Raw genomic sequence first — 23,193 nt, 5'->3', positions numbered from 1 at the left:
AAAGGAAAATCTTTCCTATGTTTGAAAACAACACAGCCCCTGCTTTGTTCTTCGATCAGGCAAAATATGTACTTGAGCAATGTCGAAAAACAACAATTCTATTTTTATAAACACTTCTACTCGAATTAATCCAATGCCATAAGATAATATTATCTACGTCTTAAAATTAGAACATAAAGTCGTAAAACATTAAGAACTATAGAAAACATTGCCACGAAGATCCTATAATGGCAAAGTTTTTTATCTCCCCTCTAAATTGCAAAATCCGATATCGATACGAACCCAATGCATCGTGCACCATATACATTTTCAAAATTTTACTGTTGCTTACACGGTGGACTAGGGAATTCTGATTCTCTATTTTCGTAACGACGGAATATTCGAATGATTTGCGATAGAACGAACACTTTTCAGAGTGATCCACGGTCACGCGTCTCACAAGTGTATAAAAAAGAAAAAAGAAAAAGAAAGATCCAATCGTTCATTCACATATCCGTACCATTCGTTCGTTGATACGTTTTAAAAAACGAATTTCGATTCGGCTCTCAAAATAAAACGATCAAATCGAATCGATGAAAACGCAGATGAAAGAAGCGAAAAGAAAAGAAGAGGAGAAAAAAGAAAAAAGAGATTATCTTCGAACGATGAAGAAGAAAAAGAATATAAAATAAAAAGAATAAAAGAGAAACCGAAGAGAGTCCTGGAAACGAAGAGGAAAATGCCAAGTGGTCGTATCATGTCCCCGAAATAGCGCAAGCGCCCTTCCGAAATCTCTAAGGCCCGCTACTAAAGAGAGAAGCTTGTGATTGGCTGGAAGTTGCGGGGCGCGGTCCGGGATCGGTACGCAACCGCTATATCGGCTCATTCGAATATTACCGCGGCAGTTCTCGCATCTCTTGACAGTGTTCGTAAAGCTTTAAGCTCGTCCGCCAGGCTCGAGTTGAAAACAAAAAAAAAAAACAGACTTCGACTTTTTGGGATTACACAGTTTCTGTTGTTTTATTTTTGTTTTTTTTTTTTTTTTTTATTACTATTACTATTATTATTGCCATTAATCTCTCGATCTGAGTTAATCTATCTATCTATCTATCTGTTTCGTAACATTGTTCGTACAGAAACAAAAAAAGAAATCTCATCAATTTTCGATTCATATCGATTAATATCGACTTTTTAATCGCACATTATAATTCTTCAAACGTTCCATATTATAATCGAGTGACCGTAAATCCAAGCGTTCGATCAATATCACAGATTGTGTCGATCTTGTATAATATCGAGCCTGATATATACATATAGACGTATATATATATAGATATATATATATATAAGATATATAAAAAAGAGCAAAAAACCGCGTCGCCATCATGGTATGTTCAATCGATGATATCGTAAGTCGTCGCCCTGGTAACATACACGTTTTCCTATTGTCTACTATCTTTTATTTATTATATTTTTTAATTGTTCTTGACCTACCTCTCTCTTTCTCTTTGTTCTTTATTTCTCTCTTACTCTGTCTCTCTCTCTCTCTTTATTCTTTATTTATATTTTCATTCTTACGTATACACGCAAAAACACTTTGTATATCTAATTACTACGTTTCTTATTTTTGGTCTAATTTTTTTCTTTTCTTTTCTATTGGCATGTTTTGTTTAAACAATTTACTGTAGTGTACGTGTTTCCTCATCTAATTGGTTTCATCTCGGTGTTGGTTTTTTTTTAATATTTTTTACTTTCTATTTCTTTCCATTGTCCTCTCTCTCTCTCTCTCTCTCTTTGTTTCTCTCTTCTTCTCTCTAGTGCACGAAATCATGAAACAAAGTAAAAAATAAAAATAATATTCGCGCGAAACAGTGTTGGTGCAATAAAAAAGATATTTCGTTAAAAAACATAAAAAAAAAACGCGGGATTTTTTTCGAAGATAACAAATGAAAAAAGCATGTTCAGGAGGTGCGAGGTCCTGGAAACGTGATTGTTTCTTAGACGGCGAATTTTTTCGAAGACGTTTCTCCAATTGATCGTGCTAATTAAAAATAATTTCGATTTTTATCAAATTCGTCTTATTAAAAAAAAAGAAAAAAAAAAATGGATGAAGAAAAAGAAACATGAATGGACCGAACGATCGGAGAAACGACATCGAAAATCAAACGATCTTTTCGTTAATTTAATTGATTAATCGTCCGAATAATCCCACGACGCAACAAAGTGTACATAATACACTCTCTATAATATCTCGCGAATATACACACACACACACAGGTATTCGCTCGAAAGTGTTATTTTATCCATCATCGTAATTTGTAAAAGAAGACGTCAACCAAAACTTTAAATTTACACGCAGTATACGAATGACGTTAAAAATTTTACACGAATTTTACGAAAGAATAAAAAAAAAATAAAAGGAAATATACGCGGTGTTCGTAACAATGCACGTAATCAACATAACAGAAATTCTTGTCATTGAACATAATAAATCTTAATTTGATTGCGCTATAATAATACAAAAAAAAACACACAGAAGAAAAAGAAATAGAAAAGAAAGAAAAAAAAAAAAAAGAAAATGAAATATCAAACTCGAAATCATCGTCCTAATTAAAACATCGTTGTTGCACCTCGCATTATTTTGTTGCATTTCGTGGCGAGACGACGACGATGATCACAAATTAATTTCATTTCTGATCGTTCGATATGTTTTTATTTTTATTTTACAGGCCGACGAATTGCCTCCAGAACAAATCGCTGGTAAGTAAAGAATCGATTCTCTTTTTCTATTTCTCTCTCTTTCTTTCTCTTCTTTTTTCCTTTAATAAATATCGTATAAAACACGTTGAGACGAGATCATCCGATGAAAAGCATGATTTGTTTCACGATCGAGTCTCGGATGACGACGTTCCGGAAAACGTATCTTATTTTCAGTGTGGCCGACTAAATTTAGTCGCTTCTCTTCTCTACCCTTCTTCGTATTCTCCCTTTTCTCCCTCTTGCTTGCTCAGCTAGCTAGTAGCTAGCTGTACTTTCGGTCACGTTTTAGTTAATCACTCCATAGTAGTAGTTTAATGTAATTCAATTTTAATCGAATTTTTATTTCTATTTTTATCTTAACAAATATTGTATAATGCCAAACTTACAGTATAACTTTATATTATCAAAAACAAGCTACGAATTTTAATTAATAATTTTCTAAAAAAAATTTAAAGAAATTTGAAAAAATATTTCGTAGTTATTACATGACTTTATTGTAACATCAAAGCACGAACAGTACGTATTTAGTTTTACAGCAAATGTATCAAAATCTCGAAGACAAAGACATAAATACCGAACGAACATATTTTATCTTCGTTTTCTTTCAATCTTTATCCTTTATATCTGTATACACATTTTTTACTTTTTCTTTTTCCTTTACTTTTACGTTTAAAATATTTGTTATATTCAAATAAACAAATTTATTTAAATAAATACAAAATTATTTAAAATAAATAAAATTGTTATAATAAAAAAATAAGTTAAATAATAAATTTATTTCGACATAAAGTATAATAATCTAGTACGTTTCATATCTTTGTTTTGTAAAGTTCAAAACGGGTTAACTACAGAAAGGTGTTCGGTTTAACATCATTTCAAAGGCTAAAAATGAACGCACGTGACTCGTAAGAAGTTGAAAGGCAGTAACGTTAGGAAACTAGAGGATTTCTAAATCGGATCGTAAGGTCCCTTCCATCCTCGAAGTTCATGCTGTTAACGCGGCTAACGTGGCTCGACAAAGGTACTCGAGTTTATTTGAGCTTCGATTCGATTGGGAGCAGCTGCTGGGTACCTAAGTATAGCTTGCATGTGTTGTGTTCTCTCTTTCTCTCTCTCTCTCTCTCTCTCTCTCTCTCTGCCTCATTCGTTTGGAAGATATCGCATGACGATCGATCAGTCCATCGCTGCTCATTCGAATCCAATCGGATTGATAAAAATAGCTAGAAACTTCTTCTCCAGGTTTTATACAAAATAAAACAAAAAAAAAACAAGAAAATAAAAACAATAAAAAAAATAGAATCTAATAACTTCAATGAAGGAAACGATTCTTTCAAGATTATTCGCTTGATATTCTAATAACACTGTTTCCTTATTTTCCAGAAGATTTCTTTTGGGATATCTTCAAAACAAGAAAATTATTAAAAAAAGAAATAAAAAAGAAATGATCAAATATAAATGAAAAAAAAAAACCCATTCTATAATAACTCTGCCTACTATTCGAAAAGTGAAGAACAGTTGTTTTCATTGTTTATTTACGAACGATAAATTAAACAACACGTTATACTGCTTGTTGTCGTGCTTGAAAATTTTGTATTGTGCCAAATCGTAAAACAACCCAACGCAGTTAGAACTATATTTAATATCGAAAAAGATTCGACGACCTTTACACAATTTTGTAATCTTCGTATTTTACAAATGTTTTTTTATCGATTAGTTAATTTTGTCATTAAACAAAAAAAAATGATCGTAGCTTTACGTTGGTAAAGGACTGGTTTTCTCTCTCACTCTCTCTCTCTCTCTCTCTCTCTCTCTCTCTCTCTCTCTCTCTCTCTCTCTCTCTCTCTCTCTTTCTTTCTTTCTCTTTTTCGAGACAGTAGTAAATAAACGATGTAAACGACTATGAGCGATGATATAGAAAGCCAAATAAGCTCCGAGAGCCAAAATCGCGAGGGTAAGGAAGGGCATTAACATCGGATCTAAATTTGAATCGCAAGCGATGGCGCACTGCGTCAACGTTGAGCTACGAGCTTTTTAACCCGAAAACGAAGACGAAGAAGATGGAGAGAAAAAGAGAAGAGAGAGAGAGAGAAAAAGAGAGAGAGAGGAAGGAAGGAAGAAAAAGAAAATATTTTCCCAATAAATTCAACGAATTTTCCTTATCCTTAAAAAAATAAAAAAAAATAAAAAAATTCAATCTTCATTTTTTTCTTTCCAGTCCTTCGCAAAGCTTTCGACAGCTTCGACAGAGAAAAAAGTGGCAGCATTCCCACCGACATGGTGGCTGATATACTTCGACTTATGGGACAACCGTTCAACAAGAAAATTCTCGATGAGCTTATAGAAGAAGTTGATGCTGACAGTGAGTGACATTAATGATATTAATCTATAAATTTTCTAATAGAAATTCTATTCTGTTATAATGTCAATATACATTATACGTATTGGATAAAAAAAGAATATTTTTATTCTCTAAATGAAAATAATTATCTATAAATATATGCGTTATAAGGAAATAATATATATATCTAGTTTTAACAACGTTCCCTTATTATAGAGTCGTTCGACTGTTTATAATAATTTTGAAAAAAAATAAAGGGATATAAAAAATAAATATGCAATATGCCCGTTTAATTTTCAGAATCAGGACGTTTGGAATTTGAAGAGTTTGTCACTTTAGCTGCGAAATTCATCGTTGAGGAAGATGCCGAAGCACTTGAGAAGGAACTTCGAGAAGCTTTTAGGCTCTACGACAAGGAAGGTAAATGCATACCAAAGAAAATAAATATTCGTTCAAATAAAACTTTCTACAATTCTAATGTGAACACTTTTTTTATAAATTTTGTCTACTTTTTACTAACTTTTTTCTCCAAGAAGTAATAATAACGATAGTACCAATAACTAACGCGCGCAAGACGATCGTATCGAAACGATTTACGTTCCATATCATAAAATGATCTACGACGTCGTAATACCTTGGATAATCTCAGTAGTTTTCGCTTTTAGTTGGAGATTGGCCAAGTCGTAAGATGTAGAAAGAGATAAAAGGGGACTAAAGGGGTGATAGGGAAGAAGAAGGTAGAGTTAGATAAATAGATAGAGACGTTAAAGAAAGGAAGAAGAAATTCGCGGGAATTTAACTCGAAACGAAATGGAACACGGACGGGAATAGCTAACTATACAACATTAGAAAATGTACGCTGTAGAGATCTAGTTTTAGGAAGGATCTAAAAAAAAAAAAAAAGACAGAAAAGAGAGAGAAAAATTTAGATCGAAATTTAAATAAAAAGGATGACTTAAAACATCGTTTCATATTATATTTATCATTTTTATAACAGGTAATGGATACATCCCAACCACCTGCTTGCGTGAAATCTTAAGAGAACTCGATGACCAATTAACGGACGAGGAATTGGATATCATGATCGAAGAAATTGATTCTGATGGTTCAGGAACCGTAGATTTCGATGGTACTTATATCCATAATATCTTTTGATTAATGATTAACAAAGAATTTAGTTTTCTAAAATATAGATTTGGCACGTATTGATTCCAAGAGTAATTTTCGGAAATCGTCGAATTTTGGAAAATGACGGAAGTTAGTATATATTCGTGTTTCAAGTTCAATATCAAAGACTTGGCATTTCATGTTCTTCTTTTGTGATACATAGAAACAGCTGCATAAGTTATTTATTATCTTGCTAAACGTTTTATGTTATCTAAGCTTATATATTATCTAAGTAAATATTATTTTGATTAATTAAATAAATTTTATCTTTTTTGTTTTAGAATTTATGGAAATGATGACCGGAGAATAATCTTGGCCAAATTATCCGGTAGCGTGAGCTACTGTGAATTTTTTGTTTTCTTTTTCTTTAAAAAAACGCCACGCGTTTATCGAATCACACAAAGCTATAAACAATTTACTCGCGTATATCTAAACGTTCGATGGAGTAAACGTGGAACACATAGTGTCACCATGATAATATTTAGAGATGAAAGTTGAGAGGAGAACCTGCTGTTAGATAATGCGTATACACTCCTAACGCGTTTATGTTTACTACAGCAGATTTACATACATTTTGTGCGTTTGATTACATTACTGACGTCATGCCTGCTATATTTTCCATAAACAGTATTTATTGTTGTTAATAAAAACACATTGAGAAAAAAAGTGTGTAATATCATTTATCTTTTATTTCTAAAATCAGACAAAGAAAGGACAGGATTTTAAATAGATATGTAGACATCTCCTAAACGTTTTTATTCGTTCAACATTTGATGGTAATTATAATATCATTAGTAGCATTTTTTTTTTTTTTTTTGTTGAAATTGACTCGCTTAATTTAATTTGTCTAATAGTCGTGTAAACATAACGTACTACTATACTTTTAAAAAAATATAGTTACTAGCGATAGACTAGGAAATTCGATAACTGTAAGTGGCACAGAGGCGTTTTCACGTAAACTTGCATTTTAAATGTTCGATTCTATCGAAATAGATTCTGCCAAAGAATATAGCACGTAAAGATAAGAAACGTGATGATAAAGTTCTATTCCGATATATATATATATATATATATATATATATATATATATATATACACACACATATATATATAATATATAATATATGTAGTCCTCGACTAGATTATGCTTAACACGAAGATATATAACTATTTGTAAGACTAAATTGTTCGTCTTTTTCTTTCTTAATATCATTAAAAGTTCCAAAAATGCAACAAATTCGCAAATAATCTTTCGCAATAGGATCATTATTATATCTAACTGTTTTAAATTGTTTTAACTCATATTTAAATATCAAAGGGTAAAATAGGACGATAATATATGGTCATGGTCCTCGTATTTGGAATGAGAAATTTCTCTCGAATAACGCTAAACATATGATATATAGGTAGATACACGTACATATATAATGATATATATGTACGATAATTTTCTTCATTTTGGTAACATGTAATCACATATCTGTCACTATTAGCAGGTAACACTTTTTCTACCGAAGGCATAAATCTAAGAAATGACATCAACTCGGCAAATAGAATATCTCATCGAGATTCTTTCATATAGTGTGCATCTTATCATTGATAGTGGTTTTTTTGAGCAAAAAAAATATATAATATATGTATATTAGAGAAGGCGAGTTATAAAAAATAAGGAAGATTTCTCACCAGAAAGTCGAGTAAATATCTGCCTAGTCCTACTTTCAAGTTTTGTGCTTTATACGAGAGTTTGTAAATCATCTTCCTCCAAGTCTTTATTATCGGAGGATGAAAGTAAAGGTCACATTTTAAACAAATGTGGAAACTCATTGCTAATTTCACGTACCAATCGTTGGTCCTCTTGACTCTCAGTCGTTTCCTCGCAAAATATCCTACATGTATAAAATAATAAAAATTATATAAATCATTCATTATATAAATCATCATATATCTCTTTTTTACCTTGTAAAGCATTTTAAGAGATCTTCGGATTGATGCCGATGTTCATTATAATTTGAAGTACGTAATACTCTACGACATAGTTCTAAATATTGTCTGCGCTATATAGAAAATAATTATTATTTATTGTAAGATTAATTCATTATTTAATAATATCAATATAGATATACTATGAACCTCATGAAAATCTTTACCTTATCGCCAGGATACATATCAAAAAGTTGCCTCAAAATAATTTCAATCAAAACTTTCACATCATTAGTATAGAAAAGACTTGCTGTATAATCGTTATTAAATAGATCAATAAACAATTTCAATACGGAATGAGGAGGTTGTGGTTCATGATCAAATATTCTTACTGGATCCTCTGTGGTATATTACAATATTATAAAAAATACGTTTCCACCTTTCCTTTTATAAAAATCGATAAAAATAATTTACCTTCTCTGTTAAACAGAAACAGGATTTTTTCAGTAAAAATTTTTGCTACTGTCCTTTCTTTTAATGCACTTATTAATGGATTTTCCGAATTCGTAAATTGCAAATTATATGATAATATTAAATTAATGAATAAATCAGGAATTTGATCTTCCAAATCAGAATCTGGTGGATTTTCTATCAAATCCAATAGGAACGAGACAAAATCAGATCCTAGTTGTTCTGTAATCATTTTCGTAATGCGATAATCGTAAAAACAATATATAAATTAATGTTCTAGTTCAGTAGATGTAACGTACTACCTACTTTACTCACCCCAATGTGTAACTGGCATTGGTTCACCCATTGAAAAAATCATACTAAGCAGCAATGAAGAATAATTTAATTTCTGTACATTTCTTGGATTACTCCTCATATCTCTAAACAAAGTTATAAAAAAAACTTTCTGGTTTTGCATATTTAATATTAAACTATGCAAACCTATGTTACCTTGCTAATTCCATTGGTAATATGCTGTTTAACATAATAGTTAAAATGATAGAATCTAAACTACACATTACACCAAATGATTGCAACAATAATTGTCTTATAGTCCATCTAGGCTCCATTTGATAATACTGAATTAATACATTAACACCATTGTATTGATCTTGTTTTAAAATGTATCTTGAAACATTTGCATCTGCATTTGTCTATGATAGGAAGAACATTACATGAATATATCAACTTAAAATGCTTCAACAAATTTTATGTATAAAGATAATACCAGTATAGATGTAAGCTCAGTGATGTTTTCTACTATAACAGATTCATCCTCGTAAAGCATCCAATTTCTTTGCTGAGAATCTTCTTTACAAGAAGTGAGTTCAGTAAAAATAATTTTGAGTCTACTTGCATCGTAAGTTTCTTCGATATTCATTTTTGATACTGTTAGCGGCGTTTCTAATTGTTGCAGTAATGCTTCAAAATAGTGATTTACACTTTCAGGTAACAGATGTTGTAAGTCAGATACAACAACTATGACTGCCACTTTAGACATATCATAACTTAATTGAGTATTTCGACGAACTTTGTCGAGTAATTGATAAGCCGTTTTGGAATTTATATTACACAAGGAATTAGTTTTTACAGGCGAACCATTAGGAGATGTTCGTGCACTAGTCTGCGGAGGACTCTTACGTACTTCAGGCGCCGTAGGATAAGTTTTTTGAACTGTCTCTGAACTAGACTGACGAGGAAAAGACTGTCTACGTTGTTCAGCTCCAGACTGACGTCGACACTGTGTGTTATATACTTCTCCTTGATCTGAATTACCATGAAGAGTCGTTTGTGCTGTTACATAAGAAGTATTACTCTGTATATGTCTGACATCTCCCTCTGAATTAGGACATATAGAAGAAGGAATAGTTTCTTTGGTAGGAGTAGTATTTCCAAAGTCAGGAGGCATTGGTGCTTGTTTTTTCTGACTTGGTGCTTGTTGTTTCTTATGTAACACTATTTGTTTTCTTCTCGTCAGCAAATTAGATAATAAATCTTGCTTATGCGTATCGCCGCTTTTATTACTTTCCGATTGTAGAAGTAGTATAGATCCATCCAAAAAGTCGATGAAAAATTGTGGCTGTACCTGATGATCAGCAGGTGATATAAAGAAGAATTTGATAGAACATTCGAAAGACTTGACATACCTTTACGGTAGTGACATAATTAGATGGAATATATCCAACCTGAGCCTTACTATTCACTACTTGCCACCAATTTCTTTGCTTTGTATTGGTCTGATGGAATATAAAATGATCTCCTTCACGAAAGCTGAGAGTTTTAGCGAAGGTGGCATCGAAGTCGTATAATGCCTTTAGCATTTCATAATGTTCTAAGTACGAAAAAATTTTAATGTTAAGATAACGCAAAAGAACAAATAAATCGTTTAATATGCGAAACTAAACCGATCGTAAACTCACCTAACCTTACACTATTGTCACCCATCGTTCGGATAGTCAAATGCACAGTGTACTTTCGCCAGGGACACGCCCAAATAAAAGCTAGACAGACAGGAAACTACTCGGCGCAGGTTACAAACATTTCACTTTCAATTCTGCTCGACATAATAGTTTTCTTGCTCCTTTTCATAGATACACAACAATATATGCTTTCGAAGGGATCTCGAGGAGCCCTCTATAACCGTGATCTCAAACGCACTTTCAACTGCAGTCCGAGCGCAGACTGGTGCAAAGTAATATAGACATTTCTCGAGTATCGATCGAAATGCATCATGTTTGTTAATGCGGGCCGCATGAAATAATAAAAGGTAGAAAATTTTATTAACGATGATTGTTATATTACAATGATGATGCATTTGTGCATGTAGATTTAATACATTGAATGAACAAGGATAGGAGAGGATAGCAAAAGGGGTCACATAGAATCGAACATCCCAACCCCTAAAAGTAAATTTCTTCGAGAAAAATGTAAAGCCAAAACTGGAGAATTTTTCGTTGGAAACGTTCGCAATAAATAAGCTTCAGCGTTGGTCTTCACATCAGGATTGTGCGAGACATTAACATCCTCCAAACTCATTTCTTCTGCTAACTTCGTAAAATCCCATAATATAATAGTACAATCTAATGATCCTATAAAATGAAGATATATTAATTTAATGACTTGAAAGAAAACTTTAAGAGTCATTGAAAAAAATAACACGAACTTACCTGAAACTAATATATTCCCATCTCTACTGAAGGATAAACAATGTATGGTACCTGTGTGACTAGATAAAGCAGCCACAAGATGACCATGTGCCAAATCCCACACAAGCACGCGACAATCAGCACCAGCTGAAGCTATGAATCGACCTTCAGCCGAAAACGCAAGAGAATATATTGGACCTTTATGACCAGTCATTAATCTTACTTGACTACCGGTTACGCAATCCCATAATCTCACAGTCATATCGCTAGAACCAGTTGCAATGTAATTTGAATTAGGATGGAATTGTACTACCTATAAAACAGATGTTAATTTACATTTAACAATGCTAAACTTTGTTTGAAGAAACTGGAATAAAACTTTCTTAGAATAAAACTTACATCGACATCAGAGTAATGACCGGCAAATATTCGCAGAGGTTGATGACAATCCGTCGCCCAAAGTCTTGCTGTTTTATCATGAGAGGCTGTTGCAAAATAATAACCATGAGGCGAAAATCTTATACACCATACTGGAAATAAATGACCTTTGTAACAAACTACGCATGTCCATGTATGAAGTGACCATAATCTCACTGCAATTCATTAAATAAAATCTTTGTAAAATTGATAAAAAGAGAACTATGTAAAAGTTAATAACTTCTTTACCTGTAGCATCTTCAGAACATGAAAGTAAAAGATTCCTATCTGGGCTAAAAGAAAGATTGTATATTGGTCCATTATGTCCATATAATGATCTTGATGTTTCTGCTGTCCTGTCATCCATCATTCTAACTAATACATCATCTATAGCAACAATTGTAGAAAATTATACATACATACAAAATTATACCACACACACGCACACCAAATAAAATATATAAATCTAATAAATATCTACTAAATATACCTGCTTCTCTATCGATATCTTGTAATTGTTCACCAGATTTCATCAGTCTTAATTTTTGTGGAACTAAACTCCATACTTTAATGACAGAGTCACTAAACCCAACAGCTAATAAGCTCGAATCTTCTGCTACCTCTGCTGCAGTTACACTAAGTAGAATTTTAAATATATTTATTAATTATAGAATTATAAAAAATTTGTTATATGTATAGATACATAGGTATTACTTACCTATGTACAGTATTGAGTAATGTATAAAAACAAATAGAAGGCAATGTGTCAGGACCAAGAACAACTCTCTTAGATGCTTCTCTCAGAGCTTTAACTTTTTCTAATTTATCTACATCCTTTCTATATTAAAATTACAACAATAATAATATGATTTTAACACAAATTAGCTTAACATATAAATGTATTTAACTTACAAGTTGGGTAATGGCATTCTACCCACAGGTGGTGCATTGGGATCTGATTTTGTTTTCTTTGAAAACAACGGATCTTTTTTAGCCTTCTTTTTTTTTGGTTTATCTCCATCTGCACCAGCTACATCATCCTCCTCTTCTTCAGCTGGCGGAACACATTGAATATCCGGTTCCTTTAGAAGACCATAATAAACCTTTGCTTTATTATCTATGGGAAATATAACTCATAAATTTTTCTGCATTCTAAATCTCATCAATGCTTTTCAACGTTAATTTCTTGAAAAGATATACAATACCTTGTCTTGTTGCTTCGCCCACCACAGCACCTGAAGTAGCTTCAATTTGTTGTTTATTACGAGCAACTCCTTCATACATATCAAAATATAAATGTTCTTGTATAATATTCAGCAATACACTGTGCTTTTTTTCTTGTAAATGCCGTTTTAATATCGATAAAGTATCTCTTGACATTCTTATAATAAATTGGTTAGATCTATAACAATTTGTTAACTATAAGAAACAATTACTCGTTAACATATATATATATATATATATATATATATATATAGATATCAGAAATTAAAGTACATACTTAAATGTGTCTGTTAATTCATTGCCTGCCATTTGCTCCCGTCTTGTGACATTTGAAAGTTTTTTTAAATCAGATTGATAATATTCTTCTAAATTTCCACCAAATTTTTCTATCAATTGTTTCGCTTCTTCCGAATGATTATTGTATACTAGTTCTAGGTACATATGTACCAACACTGGATATAATATCGTACCTAACTCATGCTATGATCATTGATAAACAAAATAAATATTTCTAAGAAGAAATATTAAAATTTATGAGTTTTGTGGATTTATTATTTTACCTTGTATATATCTAAAGAACTTTCCACAAATTTCTTCAATTCACTATATGCCTTTTCGTATAAAGCAGGATCACCTTCACTTTTATAAGCTGACAGAACGCTGCTAACTTCTGAATCTGTTTGTTGAGTTTCATCAGTGGATACATCTGTAAGATTTGCTTCTTTCCTAAATAATTCCTCAGTTCCCTAAATAAAAGAATACAAGAAATATATACTAACATCAATATCATCATAAACATTTGCACAAAAACATTCAGGTTATATTTACTAATCTTATAAATCATTCGTTTACCTTTAAATTATATTTCCTAAGAAGTTGTAAGACAGCAAGCATAGTACTCTTTTCGTTCTCCATATTTGATTGAATTGTTCAATAAATCTTTATTAATAAAATTAACACTTATTCAATACACTTTCCTTTTTTTGTTTCCATTCAAAACGTTCAATACTCCCATAGACATAAGAAAGCCATCATAACCTTTGTCGTTATAGAACAAATGATGGAGCCACTGTCGATTTCTTAAAAAGGGTTATATGAATGAATCATACAATGAAAAAAACACTACCCCTACAATATTTCTTCTATATACATAAAACGAGAATAAAAGAAAATATTTAATTCGTCTTTTTGAAAGTTTAAGTTGAATATAAGAATAGTATAATAATACTATTAGATATAAATGATACTACAATTTTCATATTACGTAAATCTTTTTTTAATAAGAAATTTCTTTCTAAAGAATAATATTTACCTTCATATTGCTCGATAGCAAAAAATATTGCGTGAAAACTTTTTCTCGTAATATTACATTTTTTCCTTTTGTCATAATTAACTTAACAAACATATCTCGTTTCATTATAACGCAGCAGTAAAAGATAAGCAGAGAAAATCTTGGGTCTAAAATCTTTATTTATTTTTCGTAATACTATCTCTTCTCCTTTTACGTATTTTATCTTAATACGCTTTACGCAGGCCGATCAATATTTTCTATTACGCGGTCGAAAGAGCCGAAAAGGGCGACAAGGATATAAGTTAGGAGAAAATGAATTTCTCTTTCGACTAATCCCTTTAATTCGACATATTATTTCTCTTTGTTTTCAACCACCATATGAAACAAACCATATTACATAAATGTATATTGCAGCAAACGCTTCTGCTTCATTTTTATTTATCGCTTCCTACCAAGAAATAATAGCGAATAAAAAGAAATTAATTTTTTCGTTGATATTCTCCTATATTAAAAATATGTTGTGGACGTTGATATACGTATGTTTGCTTCCCGTTTGTTAAAGATCGGCCAAAAATGTTGTTTATGCAAAAAATATATATTCTTCCGATTTTTCTTTGTCATAATGTGACGACGAATTTTGAGGAGATTAATATAACACTGTTTTACAAAGGTTCATTCGAATGTTGGAACAAGGAGACAGGATACCTCTTTCAAAGGATCCAATGGTGAACAGCGTAATCGATTCAGGTCGGGAAGCTTGTCGTAGGGTCGTCCGAGAATGCATACGCAATCTGGATCAAAGTGAAACTTCTCGTCAAACAAGGGAATATTTCTTCGAACAAAGGAATATTTCATCGAGGAGTCTTCTTTTTCGTCAAAGAAATCGACGTAGATCTCTTCAAGAAAACGCAATTAAGATCAATTACGATGCTGACCGTACTCTTGTATATGGAACTAATGATAATTTGGATAGCACTTGTTTAAAAACTTATAGATACCGTAATAGTATTTATTTCAAGACCATCGATGAAAACGGGAATGATAAGGAAAATCTTAAGGAGATGATTCTAAAAAGGAAAATCTGTTAATCGATGCTGAAGAATAAGAAAAAGTTGAAGATGATGGTAAAGATTATGAACCCAAGCTCGTTTACGTTTCAATCGATGAAAGATTTTACTTCGATAATGATAATTCCAAAGATAAATTTAATTATAATAGAAACGACATTGGGATTTGGTCGATCATTGATTTAGCAAATCTCGATTTAAATTCGAAAGTATCTAACACGATGTGTTGTTCGCAAGAATAAAAAAATTAAATGGATGATCATTGATAATAATGGAAATCATTGGAAATAATAGAATATAATATTTAGATTTGTTTGTTATAATATTCAGAACATGTACTTATAAAATATTCATAATATTTAATGTACTCGTTTAGTTCTTTTACAGGACGACGTACCACCGAAAGTCGTCACCGATTTTCATATGAACGGCTACATTTTCTTAAAAATATACTCCTTATTGGAAAACATAAAAAAAATGATTTAATTATACTTCTAGTTAGCTAATAATTCATATTGTATTTCTTAAACTAGTTAATTCCTAGGAAAATATTATGTTTCTTTGAACCTTTATTTTTATTTTATTATTAATTATTTATTTTTTATTACTAATATAACTGAGTATTAGTTATGTTATTAATATAAGTGATTTTATTATATTTCTAATAATATAATACTTGGGGTTGAATTATCCAATTGATTAAATTTCTCAAAAAAATCAATGTCCACAATATATTTATAGTATGAGAGAATATCAACGAAAAAATTAATTTCTTTTTGTTCGATGTTACTCCTTGGTAGGGAGCTATAAATAAAAATGAAACAGAAGCGTTTGTTGTAATATTCGTTTATGCAATATGGATTATTTCATATGATAGTTGAAAACAAAGAGAAATGATATATCGAATTAAAGAAATTAGTCGAAAGATAAATTCATTTCCTCCAAACTCATATCCTTTTCGGCTCTTTCGACCGCGTAATAGAAAATATTGATCGTCCTGCGTACAGCTTATTGAAATAAAATAAAAGAGGAAGGGTTAATATTACGAAAAAGAAATGAATATGACGAAAGATTTTCTCTGAATCCATATTTTTTACTACTGCGTTATAATGAAAGACAAATGTTTATTAACTTAAGTAAGAGAAAAGGAAAAAAGTTTAAGGGAAATTTATATTATGGAAAAAGCGTTAGTTGTCTTTTACATTTCGACGAGTAAACATCAAAAATCATTCTTTCTGTACTACCAAACTGTTATAATTTATAATTTTTTATTTTCTAATAATTTAAATAATCTTCGATGTACACGAAGTACGATAAAGTAATATTTAAACAATAGCATATTAATTTAAACATTACACAGCTCGTAAGATTTTTTAAACATAAAATAATTGAATTATTTCAATAGAATTAAATTTTGAACTCATATTCGTTAGCTATATTTGATATCGAATAATATTATAAAATCAAGTAATATTAGAATAATTAAATAAGAGCTTTTTAAAATCACGAAATGATAAAATATGGCAATTGTGAAGAACACTGGAATTGCACTTAATAAAAGTGCACGCGGAGCTGAAATAAACATATTTCAATATATGCTACGTTTTTACTTTAATAACATTGTTGTTTCCTTTTAACATATGGAGGAAATACAATTATCTCATATTTATCATTGGATGCCTGCGTACCTTATCCAATATAGAAAAATTATGTTAAGTGTTAAATAAATCGGAAATGGTGCGTTAGGAGTATCAACGAAAACCATAACCAATATGGAGAATTTAATGCTCTATTGTTTTATAATATATATAAGATCTAATGTTTTATATTCATTGTTAGAATTAATTGAACCATTTTTAAAGAAAAAAAAAATTGGAAAGCTCTGTAAGCGTAATAACGATTGACGTCTGTTACAAGAATATTCAGATCTTGCGAGTCTTCAATGATATATTATATTTTATCGTACAAATAATTCATTTTATAATTTTATTTTCACAATAATATAAGATTTCAATTCAATATTCAACTTAAGAATTTCTATGATTTACGCAATTGGTTTATAGATACTTCGTTTATCTCGCTGAATTGACGTCAGACAATCCGCACAATCTGATTGGCTATCTTTAAGAATCGGAAGAGTAGGATTCCATTTTAAACTTTTCACTACGGTACTGTTATACTTACTGTCAGAACAGCCAATTCGAGCAATGCCATTGGTCGAAATCTTAGTGTATTGTACGGAAAGTGTGTGTGGTCAGTTTTAAACTATAATCAATTTTTTCTTTTAAATGTAATGAAAGACTCGATTGAACGGTACAGATTAATACTTTATCCAATTAATGTTAATATATTTAATATGTTTTGTGTGAAAATGCTAATATCACTAAAAGTATTTAGTTGACTAAATTTAAGACAAATCTTAGTGTAGGATATTTCTGACAAATATAACTTAATAAGAACGACAAGATTGTTAATAATATTAAAAACTCGATAACTACATTTTTCAAATAAATAAAAGAATGTATAAACTTTTATTATAAAAAAGAATTAATTTCTGTTTCTACGTAATTCCCTAAACCATACTGTTACTGATTAATTCTTAGCAATAGGTGAATTGCATTTCACAGAGGTCTCTGATGCTTGTTCAATTACGGTACTTTAAGTCAAATATATGGTATATAATATGAAGTAAAAATTTCAAACTCGTTAGTTTGTTGCATTAACCGTTATATATAAATAATAAATAAGGAGGCCGATGACAAAGAATTAATCTTATTGAATTTCGATGAATTAACATAATAGTTTTATTATAGTCTGTGCTTTCTCTTATAAGTAATTAATTCTTTTAATTATTTTAGATTTATTTAAACAATATATATATAATATATATGCATAGAATAACCTACTATTTATCAATAATAATAGAATAAAATTTTCTAATTCGTATAATTGTTTATACAACAGCGTATTTGATTGAACAATTATACAGGCTTGATTGTTATCAATTATTTGTATATATGTAATCATTAATAACGAGTAAAATATAGTATATTGCTATACATATCTTACATTATCTTAAATATAAAAAATTATTGAAAGAATAGTTTATTTAAGGTGGGAGAAATTGTAACACTACTGTTATACAATATATAGTGGTAAAAATATTTTTTATACAAAGTATTTTTTTACTACCATAATTACTTCCTTATAGATATTCAAAATATATAAATATACGCAGAGTAGATGTGATAATAAAAAAGAAAATATATCTTCCTTCACTTTGACTTCTCGTATGACAGTTGTATACATACACAGCTATGGATTACTGGTGATATATGGAATCTGATATAAAACATGCATACTTAAAATTCTTAAGATATTAAATCAATAAATATAAAGCAAAGATTAAATATTAATATATATAAAGTTAATACAGAAATAAATAAAATTATATATTCTTATCACATATTTATTTATGCAGTCATTATTCTACAATGACTATATCATATTACTATATTTATACTATTTATATATATATATATATATATGTATTTATATGTATATATATATATTTATTTATTTATATCTATAGATATTATAGATATTCTTGTCAATATTTTAAACCTAACATTATTTGTTTGATAAATTAAATGCATATTACCGAATTATTAATAAAATGAGTTAAAAATTAAAAATGGGGTGCATGAGATAAATAATAAAACTCCTCAAATACATCTTCCAATAAGGATCATATTACTAATACATTGCCTGAGAGATGGATTAGAATGCAAAATGAACAGAGAATGTATGAATTTATTCATAACTCTATCCGTGCGTAATAAACATAATTATTTTAATAATAGTAATAAATTTTAAATTGCATTCATTCATACGTTCAATGTACTATTAAAAATTTAAGTCAAGCCACTTCGTCATTATTTCCGCTAAGTATACGTGCATTATGATGATAATTACGTTTCGAACCGTATCCTCCCGAATGTTGTGTTTCATACATTTTTCTATTTTCCAAATAACGTCGATAATTATTTTCACGTTTTCTCCGTTGCTCTTCTGCTTGTTGTCTTAATTTTTCAGGGTTCATATGTGTTGTTACCATATGTCTCGTCAAGGAGCTCATAAACTTATATGTGATTCCACATACATCACAAGACAAGATTTCTTCATTTGCCCCTTGCTGATATTTTCAAGGGGAGAAAAAAGAGAAAAAAAAGAATTGTTATTTTAAAGCACCTACGAGTGCTGCTTTCATAAAAAATATATTATTTCAAGTAGAATTACTTACCTGTTGATGTACCATCATATGCCTTTGTAAATTATTCAGTCTATTAAATTCTCTACCACATACTTCACAGTCAAACTTTTTATCAGGATCATGATATTTTTTGTGTAAACTTAAATCTGTCGCATGTAAAAATGTTTTCTGACACACATCACATGTATGTGTTCTTTGATCATCGGGTAGATGCGATTGTTCATGTTTCATTAAACTAGCTTTCTCTACGAAACGACGACCACAATAAATGCAAGGAAGTGGCCGGGATTGTGAATTGTGAAGAGTTAAATGCCGACGTAATGCAGTAGAAGTAGGGAAATTTTTATGACATTCAAGACATTGAAATGGTCGATCACCAGTATGAGTTTTTCTATGACGTGCCAAAGAATTTTGATCTGGATATCTATATGTTATTAGGAACAATAATAAATTCATTAATTCTTACATTAACTAATAATATATCAGTATTAGATGAAAATTCAATAAATAAAAAAGCTTACCTTTTAGGACATAAATCACAAGGAAAGTTTCTTGTTGTAATATCTTCTTCCCTTGCATGCTTTAATCTATTGTGTCTTAAAAGTTGAAACGATGTTTTAAAACTTTTATTGCAAATATCACATTTCATGTTGTCTGTTGTAGGTATTATAACTTGAGTTCTCTTTTGTCCATGTTCATCTTCCGAAATTATTAAAGAAATTGTTACTGTATTATCTTCATTATCAAGATCTTGAAGTGTAGAAGATGAAGGAACAGTATTCTGAAAAAAAGGAAGGATGTAATTAAATCTTAAATTCAACAACGTATTATTTGTAAGTATAATACATACCTGTTTATTTTTTGGAGTAATAGCTTTAGATTCTGTTAAACTCATAGATGCTTCTTCAGAAATTCTATTATTTTGTTGCAATTGATTGTGTGATTCCTTACTATCTTGATCATCACTATTATCAGCAATAGCATAATTTCCATCTTCTGTTAAATAAACTGGTTGCAATTCTCCATGATCATCTTTAAAATATAGCTGACCATCTTCATCCTCATGTAAAAAGATTTGATCCTATAATATTAAAATAGAGATATTAAAAAATATATAAATTAATTATATAACAATTTGTTCTTTGAATTTCATTGAGCTCAACCTGAGAATTTTCTTCTTCCTGATATTGATTAACATCATTGTCAGAATTTCTATCATCATTTGACGTATCCCATGTTTGTTCATTCTGCTCCATTGGAACTGCTTCATATTGATATTGTTCATGTTCATCGACTGCTTGCGCAACATATAACGTTTCCATATTATCACCTTCATAATAAATCGTTCCTTCAACTGGAATTGTATTTTCACTTAACTGTTCCATCTGAAATAATATTCAATTTTCACAATAGTCCATTCCTATTATTATGGTTTGAATAAATTATACAAACCTTTATGTAATGTGCATCAGTATACTTTTTTTCTTCTAACTGTTTTGTAATAGGAGTAGGTTTTCTTGAACCGAGTACAGTATATATTAAATTATTTTCAGTATTTTTTATAACTTCATGGGTGAAATTGTTATCAATGTTTTTGATATTATGCGTATCATTGCCATAATCTTTATTCAATTGAGATTTATCCACCTTTGTAGCGGATTCTATAATATTCCTAATATCTGTTTTATGACTTTGTAAAGAAAAATTTTTTCCTTGATTTCCTCCAGATCTTTCATTTTCATGTAAAAAGTTATAATTTTGTGATGATTCTGTATGATGATGCTGAGAGTCAGATTCATGATTAATTACTTCATCTATTTCTTCAAGATGTTCAATATCTTCATCTTGCCAATCTTCGTCCACATCATATGTTATAACTTTATTATTAGACTTTTGTTGTTCATTATACAAAGATTTAGAAACTTTATCATTTTCCATTTTAAACATTACATTTTCTTCATCCGAAATATATGCCTCCTCTATTTCAGAACTTCTATCACATTGTTCATTCTGTAAATTCTCTTCAAAATCTATATTATCAGACATTTTAATTTCCTTAACTAATTCTCCAGTTTTAGAATAATCTGGTAATAAGTCTTCTGATTCATCTATTTCTTCAATTATTTCTATAATTTCTTCTATCTCTGTCTCTGAATTATCAGTGGAATCAGGCTTAAATATAATCTCTTCTGCAACAGCATGTTTGATTAATTCGATTACATCTTTATCATCTACAATATCCATAACTTCCAACAATCCAGGCGATATCTCCATTTTCTTTTGTACAAATAGGAAGGATAAGGCTGAAATTATTAAAAAATATATATTAAGGTTACTTAACGTATAAATATATCATTAAAAAATACGGTTAAATTAAATGTAACTAATATCTAGACCTATTGTAGTATATCATCATTTTTTAGTGATAAAGAATTAATACAAATTTGATGTTCAGTGTAAAATAGAATACAAAAATAATATTTGTTATAAACTATTATTGTTATACTTTTTATTTACAATTATTATGTACTTTTTGATGTTTTTTTGTTTCTATATATACGTATAATGTGAAAACTTAGTATTTAGTACCTACTTTTTATAAAATGAATAGTAATAATTGTAAAAAAAATATATATATAGAATATTTATATAAATAGTAAAAAGACATCATATCAGTAATATTATTATCATCTGATATCTTTATTCAAAAATATACATTTGTTTTTAAATATAATATATTAGACTAATCTATTATTATTCTAATGTATTTATGCCTTTTATGAATGAAAGATTAATTTAACCAAGATATTCCAATGTAAAATATAATACAGAAATATAAGAATACACATTTTCGGTGATATTTTTGATAATTTTTAACATATATATTGAGACATATTATATGTTAAAACTTTATTTGTATAAAATTGAAAACCAATTTAATATACAATTTACAATGAAACACGATTTATCTATTGCGGTATTTAAGAAAAATTGTTCTTTGTTGGTAAATAAATGAAGATAAAATGTAAAAAGACAAGACAGAACACTTTAATATATATTAAGAGAAAAGAAATGATTTATTTATTAACTCTTTACGCCCCATGTAGAAAATACGGTCATCAAATTTTCTCAGGATTGAACATTTGTAATGATTTCTATCCCTCATATTGAAAATTCAATTCTCAAGAGAGAATAATATAAAGCGGACAAGAGAATACGCACTTGAATTTTATACACTGCAACTAATTCGTGGTTCACCTGTCGGTACGAAAATGCTAAGCATTTATCAACGGATAGCAAAATGGCCACGAAATAATAAGGATTGCTCACCGTACAAAGATGAAACCTGATGATCCTCGAACAAAAAAACAAACACGATCTTATAATAATTTAAATGATATACTAATGAATTTACTATACCTCCGATAGTTCCAAAAATATATTAATTGACAATATGAAAATGTTTTTGCTCGGTCGATACGCACCAGTCTACCCCCGCTAGAATTATTCTTCGTCGAGTAAGTGACGCCACCTTAAGGGCTACTAAAGCGAAGTTTCCATTGTTTCCGTAAGACTATCAAATCTCAACAGAAATCTATAAT

General features: G+C 29.8%; 4 protein-coding genes across 15 annotated transcripts; 1 reads left to right on the top strand and 3 right to left on the bottom strand.

Moving 5' to 3' along the window:
* The first annotated feature begins 1,102 nt into the window (after positions 1–1,102).
* LOC122629911 (troponin C, isoallergen Bla g 6.0301) lies at positions 1,103–6,910 on the top strand. Of its 2 annotated transcripts, none has more exons than XM_043813803.1 (6): positions 1,103–1,388; positions 2,709–2,739; positions 4,955–5,098; positions 5,378–5,497; positions 6,075–6,206; positions 6,526–6,910. In XM_043813803.1, the coding sequence occupies exons 1-6, from the start codon at positions 1,365–1,367 to the stop codon at positions 6,552–6,554; spliced, it is 480 nt and encodes a 159-aa protein (XP_043669738.1). In that variant the 5' UTR covers positions 1,103–1,364; the 3' UTR covers positions 6,555–6,910. The 2 variants fall into 2 exon arrangements, with proteins under 2 accessions (XP_043669738.1, XP_043669739.1); XM_043813804.1 differs by having other exon boundaries at positions 1,109–1,367.
* A 75-nt stretch (positions 6,911–6,985) lies between these two features.
* Positions 6,986–10,736, bottom strand: LOC122629906 (NCK-interacting protein with SH3 domain). Its single transcript, XM_043813798.1, has 9 exons — positions 10,594–10,736; positions 10,321–10,505; positions 9,402–10,259; positions 9,125–9,327; positions 8,951–9,054; positions 8,639–8,857; positions 8,392–8,564; positions 8,201–8,298; positions 6,986–8,130 (listed from the first exon to the last, which is right to left on the bottom strand). The coding sequence occupies exons 1-9, from the start codon at positions 10,616–10,618 to the stop codon at positions 8,040–8,042; spliced, it is 1,956 nt and encodes a 651-aa protein (XP_043669733.1). The 5' UTR covers positions 10,619–10,736; the 3' UTR covers positions 6,986–8,039.
* A 195-nt stretch (positions 10,737–10,931) lies between these two features.
* LOC122629905 (transcription initiation factor TFIID subunit 5) lies at positions 10,932–13,996 on the bottom strand. Of its 2 annotated transcripts, none has more exons than XM_043813796.1 (11): positions 13,813–13,996; positions 13,521–13,706; positions 13,238–13,440; positions 12,942–13,138; positions 12,649–12,853; positions 12,455–12,574; positions 12,227–12,372; positions 11,986–12,123; positions 11,719–11,912; positions 11,341–11,632; positions 10,932–11,262 (listed from the first exon to the last, which is right to left on the bottom strand). In XM_043813796.1, the coding sequence occupies exons 1-11, from the start codon at positions 13,873–13,875 to the stop codon at positions 11,048–11,050; spliced, it is 1,959 nt and encodes a 652-aa protein (XP_043669731.1). In that variant the 5' UTR covers positions 13,876–13,996; the 3' UTR covers positions 10,932–11,047. The 2 variants fall into 2 exon arrangements, with proteins under 2 accessions (XP_043669731.1, XP_043669732.1); XM_043813797.1 differs by having other exon boundaries at positions 11,719–11,849.
* A 5,052-nt stretch (positions 13,997–19,048) lies between these two features.
* On the bottom strand, positions 19,049–23,102 carry LOC122629903 (zinc finger protein 845-like). Of its 10 annotated transcripts, XM_043813787.1 has the most exons (9): positions 23,012–23,026; positions 22,922–22,946; positions 22,681–22,849; positions 21,044–21,894; positions 20,755–20,976; positions 20,442–20,672; positions 20,113–20,372; positions 19,622–20,015; positions 19,049–19,513 (listed from the first exon to the last, which is right to left on the bottom strand). In XM_043813787.1, exons 3-9 carry the CDS (start codon positions 22,709–22,711, stop codon positions 19,238–19,240), a joined length of 2,265 nt encoding a protein of 754 aa, XP_043669722.1. In that variant the 5' UTR covers positions 22,712–22,849; positions 22,922–22,946; positions 23,012–23,026; the 3' UTR covers positions 19,049–19,237. The 10 variants fall into 10 exon arrangements, with proteins under 10 accessions (XP_043669722.1, XP_043669720.1, XP_043669724.1 ...); XM_043813785.1 differs by having other exon boundaries at positions 22,922–23,102; XM_043813789.1 differs by having other exon boundaries at positions 22,814–22,849; positions 22,922–23,102.
* Positions 23,103–23,193: the final 91 nt, after the last annotated feature.

Source organism: Vespula pensylvanica, chromosome 6 (assembly GCF_014466175.1).
Source record: "Vespula pensylvanica isolate Volc-1 chromosome 6, ASM1446617v1, whole genome shotgun sequence".
Taxonomy (NCBI): Eukaryota; Metazoa; Arthropoda; class Insecta; order Hymenoptera; family Vespidae; genus Vespula; species Vespula pensylvanica.
Note: the sequence above shows the minus strand (reverse complement) of the source record. Positions and strands in the feature narration are given on the sequence as shown.

Bases quoted from the DNA above. Each gene is read 5' to 3' on its own strand.
- LOC122629911 (XM_043813803.1), top strand. From the start codon at position 1,365: ATGGTATGTTCAATCGATGATATC. The intron at 2,740-4,954 runs GTAAGTAAAGAA...TTTTCTTTCCAG, and splicing joins GCCTCCAGAACAAATCGCTG to TCCTTCGCAAAGCTTTCGAC. The intron at 6,207-6,525 runs GTACTTATATCC...TTTTTGTTTTAG, and splicing joins AGGAACCGTAGATTTCGATG to AATTTATGGAAATGATGACC.
- LOC122629906 (XM_043813798.1), bottom strand. From the start codon at position 10,618: ATGGGTGACAATAGTGTAAGGTTAG. The intron at 10,506-10,593 runs GTGAGTTTACGA...TTTCGTACTTAG, and splicing joins TGACAATAGTGTAAGGTTAG to AACATTATGAAATGCTAAAG. The intron at 9,055-9,124 runs GTAACATAGGTT...AACTTTGTTTAG, and splicing joins TTACCAATGGAATTAGCAAG to AGATATGAGGAGTAATCCAA.
- LOC122629905 (XM_043813796.1), bottom strand. From the start codon at position 13,875: ATGGAGAACGAAAAGAGTACTATGCTTGCTGTCTTACAACTTCTTAGG. The intron at 13,441-13,520 runs GTAAAATAATAA...CAATGATCATAG, and splicing joins GTTCTTTAGATATATACAAG to CATGAGTTAGGTACGATATT. The intron at 12,854-12,941 runs GTATTGTATATC...TATTTCCCATAG, and splicing joins GGGCGAAGCAACAAGACAAG to ATAATAAAGCAAAGGTTTAT.
- LOC122629903 (XM_043813785.1), bottom strand. From the start codon at position 22,711: ATGACCGTATTTTCTACATGGGGCGTAAAGA. The intron at 20,977-21,043 runs GTTTGTATAATT...ATATTATTTCAG, and splicing joins CTGATGCACATTACATAAAG to ATGGAACAGTTAAGTGAAAA. The intron at 19,514-19,621 runs GTAAGTAATTCT...TGAAAATATCAG, and splicing joins ATATGATGGTACATCAACAG to CAAGGGGCAAATGAAGAAAT.